Source organism: Gambusia affinis, linkage group LG07 (genome assembly GCF_019740435.1).
Source record: "Gambusia affinis linkage group LG07, SWU_Gaff_1.0, whole genome shotgun sequence".
Lineage (NCBI taxonomy): Eukaryota > Metazoa > Chordata > Actinopteri > Cyprinodontiformes > Poeciliidae > Gambusia > Gambusia affinis.
The window spans coordinates 13,641,133-13,650,372 of NC_057874.1; the positions used below are offsets into that span (position 1 = coordinate 13,641,133).

The following is a 9,240-nucleotide window of genomic DNA, read 5'->3' on the forward strand; positions in this document are numbered from 1 at the left end:
GAGGGGTCACGTGTTAAATCTCAGAAAATTGGTGGACAGATTTACAGATTAGTGTGATTTCAATGCCTTCCGCCTTCAAAAAACCTAGAGCTCGTTCTTCAAAGGTAACTTAAATACTAGCAGAAACATGCAAAAAGAAGGATTGTATTACTATAATTTCAATACAAAAAAATCCTCCATTACTTATTGTAAAATGTATTGTAAACCATGTATGTTTTTAATAAAATGTGATTTAAAAAACAAATATGTTATCATTAAAACTGACAATCCTTTTACATTATTTTAATATCTTTGAGAGATGCCTACTGTTAGCAAAATCACTCTTAAGCACAGCGTTCAACGTGACATCAATAGACTCACACAGGTTGTGGCTTTCGTGTTGAACCAAGCTTCTTGGTTGAATGCAAGTAATTTCAAACCTAAATCTGTCAGTGGTATGAATAGTTTTGGTCATGTACACGCAGAGACATTCCGCTTCGTCCCAACGGGAGAAATGCAAAAGATTGTTAATGTCGAACGGTTTTCGGATGTTGTGATTCAGATTTATCTTGTGTAATTTTAGTGCGTCATTTTTGTCACAAAATAAACCAGCTGGACATCTTTCTAAATAAAATTTCCAATGATTTGGCCAGCGCCGTAAACAAACGACTTTGATTTTTGGCTTTTATTTTGGAAGAACAGAACAAGATCTAGATTTGCTAAGAGACTTCAACTTCCGGAAGTGGCTTTTGTTTCGCACAACCATAAATAATTTACCTTCCTGGTTAGGAGTCTTCCTCATCAGGTAACTTCGGGACATTTAATTAATATTTGTTAACAGTGTTAACCCCGCTGAGTGTTTAATTAAGCCTGTGGCCTGTTGCTGTTGTGTTTGGATCGCTGCATTTCTGGCAGCAAGTGCGTTGTAAAAGAATCAATTTCCTGTTCGGCTGGTGGAGCTCGGTTAGCTAACAGGTAACGTTAGCAACCAGATATTTACTAGGTTTTTAGAAACTAGATGATTTATCCACCTAATCTGCTGTCAGCATATACTAACTCTGTATATTTTTATGAGAAGCTACAATTCGTTCATTATTCCCACATTTGGTGGACTTCGTCTGTATTTTAAGGTTGTTTACATTTTGTTCTCCGTGTTCCGTCAGACGCTTTGTGATGTTATTCAACATCCGTCGGGAAGCCGCTTGCTTCCAGTCCTAACACTAACTTTGTTGAAGGTTTAGTCCTCTTTATTAGACCTAGATTCACCTCAGAAAAAATAATAATATAGAGCAATCCTGTCAGGTTAAGTAGCATTTGGACTATAGAGAACAATAATCCACACTACACTGTAAAAACAACAATAAAGGGTATTATTGCTAAGTAAAAATATAAAGCAAAGGAGAATAAAATAAAATATAGATAAAAAACAGAAGGGCGGAGAAATGTGCATTTATTACAGCTAATTTTGTCCTTTTACAATTTGCTTTAAGATGCTTGTGTTTCACGTTGAAAGGATTTTGTGTGTGTGCATGTAAGTTTTACTAACAATGAACTGAACAGGCTTTTCTTGACTGATATTGGTTTTCTTTAAAAACTGACCTGCCGACTCCCAATTTCTGATTTTTCTTTTTTGCAATGTTATATGTAAAAAAGAAAAAAAATTTCCTGCATGTTTTAAGATAGGGATAGCAGGATTTAAATGCAGTAGAAAGTAGTGTTTACATTAAATACAACACAATATTGTCATACAATTTAAGTCCCTCTTGTTCTTTTAAAGTTTTTGCATTATGAAACAGAAAAAAATGTCCTATGAACCAACTTTTATAGTTGACGATAATTCTCTGTCACAGACAGGGCTCCTTAAATTAGATGTTTTCACCAAGATACAAATACTAACTTCCAAAGGATGCAGTTAAATTTATCATTTGGTATAAATGTAACTAGTTACTTTGAACTAGTAGTTTTTTTTCTTTGATGTGTTAAAATAACAGACCAGTGTAGCATATCAACCGCTGTCATTCTGGGTTTACAGGAGGAAGTTTCCTTGTCCCGACTGAAGCAGAAAACAGGACTCTGATCAGGTCATCAGGCAGTCTCCTTATGTCAGTCCGAAACGGGTCTGCCAGTGATGCAGACTGCCGGATCTCTGAGGACTGCAGCGTCCCAGATGTTGAGCTAATGGCGCTCGGACCGCTGCTGGAGGAGAGAGGGGGGCGGCAGGGGCCATGTAAAGGCGTGCATCCAGAGGTAGGAATACTTTTGGGTTGTTTTTTTTTCTCTGAGGACCAGAGAAAAGTTTACTTTCTGTGTCTCATGAGCAATCATCTGTTTGAAGGGAGCAGCGATGCTTGCTGATGAGGAAGAAGAGGATGATGAGGTGGGCGAGGTTTTGACTTTGCCTCTTCAGGCTCATCATGCCATGGAGAAAATGGAGGAGTTTGTGCACAAGGTAACAAATTGATTCAAGTGGATAAATAGGATGTGTAGGTGGATTAAAGGCTGTAGAAGAATAATGTTATCAATTAGGGTATTCAGATGTTTTTACCGCTCAGGGCTTTTTAGCATAAAAATTCTATGTCGATATATATTGACTAATTCATATCTACCTTTTTAAAAGAAATCAGTAAATGTTGTCAGGTAGCCTGGTATCAGTTTGCTTTAGCTTGTGACATTTGTGGCACATGTTCGAAGTGAGCTGCTCACAATTTTAGTAAAATGAATGAAATACTGATGAGGCTTCAGACAAAATAAATTATACTCTTTCAAACATCGAAACATTTTTTAGTCACATGCTAAGGTTTCCTCCGTGTTTTAACATACCTGCCTTACGATGTAGTGGCACATAAAGAAATAATGCTCCATTGTTATTTCAGACCATGTTAGACCAACGTGAGGCATGTTGTTAGATATTTCAACATGCATGGTAAGCTGAGGATGAGCGTGACAGCCGCCCAAATTCAAAATAAAGTGTAACGTGTTTTTTGGGGAATTTTCTTGACTGATATTGGGGAACGTGTTGGCTGGAATTAAGCCCCTCTCGTAAATTTGGCCTTCGTAAATCAAATTAGCTTCAGCCTGTTCCAGTTTCCCCCTCGTCGTCACTGGCCCTCCCTCTGACGCTGCAGTCTGGCTGCCCTCAGGGCGACCTGGCCCCATTCTAAAGCCACTACATGATCCCATGTTCATTTTGGTCGGCTCACCCATTAGTTGGCTTCACGTCAATGCTTGCACATCCTGCAGTGGAATCACTTTCTAATGCCATTTTACAGTAAATTAATGGTCTGAAGTTACAGTAAATGTTGCCTGTTCTCACTCTCAGATCAGATTAAAAACTGCAAACTAGTTTATCTTCATTCTGTCAAACCTGCATGGTCATTGCAGCTGCTGGATCAAATTACCTCAGTTACTTGACAAGCTGGTAATTTACCAGCTTTTTTGTAAGTTGTTTGTGGTTTCAAGTGACTGTAAGTCGTGACATTTGTTTGTCTGTTTACACGACGATGCTGATCAGAAAACATTATGAAATGGTTTGTTTCATGAGAGAGGTTGAAATATTTTTCAGAGAAAGTTTAGAAAAGCTCTGTACGTGTGACTTTTGTTTGTACGTAAATCAGGAAACCTTGCACGTCTTTTGACACTGGATATGTGTGAATAAACAGTGGAAAGAGAAACAAAAGGTAGAAAACGGCAACGTTGACGTCCTAATTTATGGCTAAAGTGGACGTTGAATTAAAAGAACATTTTGCAGGAGGAATGAATGGAGAGGACCAGTCTGATCAGGATTAATACCTGCTATCTAATAACATATTTTACGTTTTTAGAGATTTTAACTCAGTTAAACTCTGGAACTGAATTAAAACTTCTATTTTAGAAAAAGGTTGTAATAATCCACAGAGCTTTAGTAATTAAAATTTGCAGAATGTCTTTTTAGGAACAATGAAAACATAGCAGCTAAAACTACGGTAATCATCAATTTAAATCTTTGAACATAAATACAGTAAAACATCCCAACTTTATTAGTTAAAAGAATTTGATGAGAGTGTTGCTCTCTCTCTCTTTCTCTATTGAGATGCTGAAAGCTGAAATCTTTTTTTTTTTTTTTTTTTTTTTAAATAAAGATTTTAACAATTTTTGTTGGATTGTTGAAAGACTGTAAAACATTGAAACATTCAAAAAAATAAACATCTGGTCCAGGTTTCTGGTTTGGAAAAGATTTGGGGGGGGGGGCGGAGAAATAAACTGACCCAGAAAAACGACCAGATTCCTGCAGAGGAAACCTGTCTTCCCATGTGGTCTAGTCCTTTACGCTCAGGTAAACATTCTTGCTGCGCTGCAGGTGTGGGAAGGTCGCTGGAGGGTCATTCCTTTTCATGTCCTGCCCGACTGGCTGAAGGACAACGATTACCTGCTGCACGGACATCGACCTCCGATGCCTTCGTTCAGGGCCTGTTTCGGAAGCATCTTCAGAATTCACACTGAGACGGGAAACATCTGGACTCATCTGTTAGGTGAGCATGAAAACTCATTTACGGTTTCTCGTGTTTTTGATGCTGAGCTTTATGACGATCCTAACGCTTTCTTTCCTTCTTCAGGGTGGATCTTATTCGTTTGTCTGGGCACTTTAACCATGTTGCGCCCCAACATGTATTTCATGGCACCTCTGCAGGAGAAGGTTGTGTTTGGGATGTTCTTCCTGGGAGCAGTCCTCTGCCTCAGCTTCTCCTGGCTTTTTCATACTGTCTACTGCCACTCGGAAAAAGTCTCTCGCACATTCTCCAAGTAAGGATGTCGAAAAAACTAACAAAAAGGCCAGAAAATAATAAATAAAATTGCGCACAGATAGACTGTTTATAGGCATTGCTCTGTAATTTACTTAGTAGCATCAAAAATAAAATTTTATACTACACTTTTTGGATTTTTATAAGATAAAAGATGGAAAACTATACACATTACACATTATAATTATGCATGACTTTGTGTTATAACCAATAAGGTTATATGGAAAAATGTGAAATTGTCTTAGCTTCTCTTTACTTGTTGGGGGGGAGAAAAGAAAAACTAAAATTTGCATTAAATTTACATCAGATTATGTAAATTTTATTTTTTATTTAATTTTGAAAAACGCCAGACAGGTTAAGAAGGTTTGCCTTAATAAAACTCTGTCCTCTAATAGAAACATGGCTGCATCGCCTAAGTTTTCTAGCGGTGCACCTCAAACATCCAAAACGTTCCTGCAAATTCACTGCATCACATCTGGAGAGAGCCAAACACAGCGTAACAGAACAAATACCTCACACCAACTGTGATGCACAGCGGTGCTTAAGCGTGAGGCCATCTGTCTGCATGCTCCAGCTCGACCCAAAGTGGGTCACGCAACAAGACACTGATCACGAGCAGAGTATCAAGTCCGAAACCAAATAAAATGACTGGAAAGCTGCGGCGGAACCTTGACGGAGTTTTGCGTAAATGAATATCTGCAAACCACAGCGGAGATGTTTGATTTGTCAAAATAAAAATGCCAGCATCTCACATTTACAGTCCCTCTGCTCTTTTTAGTGAATTATTAAGTGTGGATTACAGCAAATCTCCTGCGGACCAGCTGTTCAAAACGGCCCCTCCTTGTTCTTCTCCTCTGCCTGCTTTGTGTTGGTTAGACAAATCTAAGTTGCGCGTTCTTGGTCCAGACAGAAGTATCTGTTTTGTTTGATGAACTGAGATGTGAGGAAGTGTTTTGAGTCTTGTTTGGAGACGTCGCGATCATCACCGTCTCACCTTCTCTCCCCAGGCTCGACTACTCGGGCATCGCCCTCCTGATCATGGGCTCCTTCGTGCCCTGGTTGTACTACTCCTTCTATTGTTCCCCTCAGCCCCGACTTATCTACCTCACCATCGTTTGTATTCTTGGCATCGCTGCCATCGTAGTGGCCCAGTGGGACAGATTCGCCACCCCTCGTCACAGGCCAACAAGAGCAGGTGAGGATAATGGCTTTTTCGACACGCTGTTGTGTCCTGAAGCGTTTTGCTTGGGCTTCGTTCTAGTTTTATTGCACACATGCTTTTATTTTGGCTTCATTTTATCACAAGTGGGATTTTGTGCTTGCAAAGGTTGCAGAGGGAATAATCGGAAACGTTGTTAAAGATGGCTGATTCTTTTTTTCTTTGATGTCTGAAATTATTTAACGTACGTTCCTTTGTTTTTGCTCAGGCGTGTTCATGGGTCTTGGACTTAGTGGCATTGTCCCCACCATGCACTTCACCATCGAGGAAGGATTCGTAAAGGCCACCACAGTCGGACAGATGGGTTGGTTTTATCTGATGGGCGCCATGTACATCACTGGTGCCGGTCTGTATGCGGCCAGAATCCCAGAACGTTTTTTCCCCGGAAAGTGTGACATCTGGGTGAGTGTCAAATTGTAGACATTTGTCAAATGTTCACATAGGAACATGTGCTGCTGATAGAGAGCTAGGGTTTAAGCAAAGTTACCCAGGTAACATTTAAAAACAGCACTTAGTTTTTACCTGAATGAAGTTGCTTTCTTGGTTTATATTTGTAGTTTCAATTATACTTTGCTGAATAAAAAGTAGATCAAATACTACTTTTTATTTGACCTCATTGTGTGTATGTGTAGTTTTAATATTGAAAAAGACAAGCAATCTTTAAAGTTGCCACAGAAAAGTGGAGATGCACTGAGACTTTCTGATGATTCCCAGCATTTCTAACCATTTCTCACCTCTTTCTTTTTTTTTAGTTTCATTCTCATCAGATTTTTCACGTCCTGGTCGTGGCGGCAGCGTTTATTCATTTCTACGGCGTCTCCAACCTGCAGGAGTTTCGCTACGGCCTCGAAGGAGGATGCACAGATGACTCTCTACTCTGAAAGGCCCAACTGTGACTTACTTTTCTTTACAGCTACACCCACACAAACACACACACCCATACACGCAAAATGCTGCTGGACATCAGTATAGTCTCTTCTTGCTCCTTCTGTACTTCTGGGTTGCTTAGTTTGGGTTTTAGTGGTCTTTCTGCTTTGGCTTTTTTGCTCCAGTAAAGTAGCACTTACTAGCCAACGTACTATGGAGGGATCAGACATTAATTATTACTATAACTGTCAGATAAGTGTTACAGGTAGTGTTTTCAAGTAGGATTAAAGTGGGATTTTAACCAAATCTGATAGCTTCTTCATAGGTTCTCTGTTATCCTGAACCTCTTCATGATCTGTTACAGTTGCTCAAAAGGGTTCAGAGAGTAAAATTATTTATGCTAATGGAGAAGGCCTGGACTTCAAGTCATCCCCCCCTGACTTGCAGGTTAGGATGGTTGGAGGGTCTACAGCGGCGTGGAGGCCGGAGAGAACAGACACGACTGCGTAAGGAGTGAGAAACTGTCTGAATGTCACCGGATGTTTGTGTTCAATACTGATATTGATTACCTATGTTTGGCTTCTCAGCAATAAAGGAAAAACAAAACAGTGAAATTTCTAAAACCCCATTCGGTAGAAAACCCCGGTGTTTTTATGTTTTAAGGCGAGTTTGAAACAGCTGTCCAGGCACTCCAGATGAGAAGAGTCTCTTAATGTCCGAGCTGAATAATTTAACGTGTACAACCTTTATTGAGGAATCAGGTGAATTCATAGTTTCTGATGACATCTTTGGATGTTTGGACTCCTTTTGGCAAACATCCAAAATGGATTACTTATAAATTGATCAATAAGCTGTAATTGTTTGTAGCTGCTGTGTAAAAATAAACCTAATTCAGGTTACATTGGGACAAAGTCTTCATGCCATTGCAGATCAATTAGGAATAACGCTTCAATTATAAACCCTTAGTTGTTAGTTCTTGAGCTGCGGCCAATGTACGGATCTGAATCGGCGATCAAACTCCATCTTAGTCGACTGGAAATTTTTCTTTACTGCTTGATTTCAGATGTAAAAAGATGTAAACATTTAGCGCACCTTGCGTACATTAGAGGATTAAATTCAAGACTGTAAATCATTAAATGAGGTTTAAAATGTGTTCTGGATGATTGGTAGAAACTTTTGAGTATCCCTGTGCCTTACGCCAACGGAAATATTTTTAAATAAAACGGCCTATCTTAACAGTCAAAGGATCATCCAGGATTTAGGGATTTTCTTTTCTTTCTCGTTTTCCTCACCATGTATTCAATCCAATCATTATTAAAGTTGCAATTCCATTGATAGGTTGTACACAATGCTGTTAAAGACTCCTTTTTCTAGATGATCTCATTCAAGCTTTATTACAAAGACTAAACATGAGTATCCCTGACTTTGTGTAATGTTCTGTGTAGAAGGTGATAAAAATCATACATTTCTTTGAAATGTAAATCTAAATATTTATTAATGGTAATATTGGAAAATTATTGCAATAAATTCTTTTCCATATGTAAGAGGATGTTGTTTTATTTTCCCACTGTACATTTTAAAACGCACAAGTAGCCAGTAACACTTGCATACAAAAGTATTTGTAACTCTATGCTGTCTCCTCACATTAAAGTGGATACTTTTGCTTGTACCATCAGGAAAAAAACGTTTTCTATAGATTCTCAGTTTAACCTCTGTCTGCAGGTTTCTTGGGTTTTTCCCCTGCTTGTAGTTGAACCTCTGTCTGAGTCTTAAGTCTTTTGAAGCCTCTAGCAGGTTTTCATCCCTACTCCCCGGTATTTAGCGCCATCAATCTTTCCATCAACTTCGTTGTGCCTCAGGGAAAAAAAAAAAAAAAACATCTCTGCAACATGATTCAGACACCACTTTGGACATTTTGTTTTACCTGTAATTTTTGATAAAAATTATATATTGTTTTTTAATAACCAGAGATGGCAGTCAAAGAACACCACACAATATAATTTTCTTTATTTCTTTTTAGCATTTTTACTGTGTCATACACACTTTCAAAACATGGAATTTCTTAGTGGTTCACAGGTTTGAATGTGGGAAAAGAAATTAAAATAGTGGAAACAATAAAAAATGTAGATCTAAGCAGTGTTTTTCTCTGCTTTGCCTTTTTTTAAATTATTATTTTGAAAATCGTAAACATATCCTAAACAAGCAGGATATTTCAATTTCATTTGAACGTATTATGCTAAATAAGGCTAAACCAACAACAAATCAAACTAACTCAATAAATTTGAAATGCATACTTTATTTCATTAAATTTTATTTTGTGACACCTTATTAACATATTAAGGACTTAAATATAAAGATGTGAAACAATTCTTCCAAAAAACAAAGGCAAATATGGTT

At 38.3% G+C, this 9,240-nt stretch overlaps 1 protein-coding gene across 2 annotated transcripts; it reads left to right on the forward strand.

Moving 5' to 3' along the window:
- Positions 1-680: 680 nt before the first annotated feature.
- On the forward strand, positions 681-8,387 carry adipor1a (adiponectin receptor 1a). 2 transcript variants are annotated; one of them, XM_044122214.1, is made up of 8 exons: positions 681-784; positions 2,012-2,226; positions 2,315-2,428; positions 4,316-4,487; positions 4,572-4,758; positions 5,765-5,952; positions 6,185-6,378; positions 6,729-8,387. In XM_044122214.1, exons 2-8 carry the CDS (start codon positions 2,080-2,082, stop codon positions 6,855-6,857), a joined length of 1,131 nt encoding a protein of 376 aa, XP_043978149.1. In that variant the 5' UTR covers positions 681-784; positions 2,012-2,079; the 3' UTR covers positions 6,858-8,387. The 2 variants fall into 2 exon arrangements, with proteins under 2 accessions (XP_043978149.1, XP_043978150.1); XM_044122215.1 differs by having other exon boundaries at positions 734-954.
- The last annotated feature ends 853 nt before the right edge of the window (positions 8,388-9,240 follow it).

Coding starts and splice junctions, on each gene's coding strand:
- adipor1a (XM_044122214.1), top strand. CDS start 2,080: ATGTCAGTCCGAAACGGGTCTGCCAGTGATGCAGACTGCCGGATCTCT. Junction 5,953..6,184: donor TCACAGGCCAACAAGAGCAG/GTGAGGATAATG, acceptor GTTTTTGCTCAG/GCGTGTTCATGGGTCTTGGA. Junction 6,379..6,728: donor CCGGAAAGTGTGACATCTGG/GTGAGTGTCAAA, acceptor CTTTTTTTTTAG/TTTCATTCTCATCAGATTTT.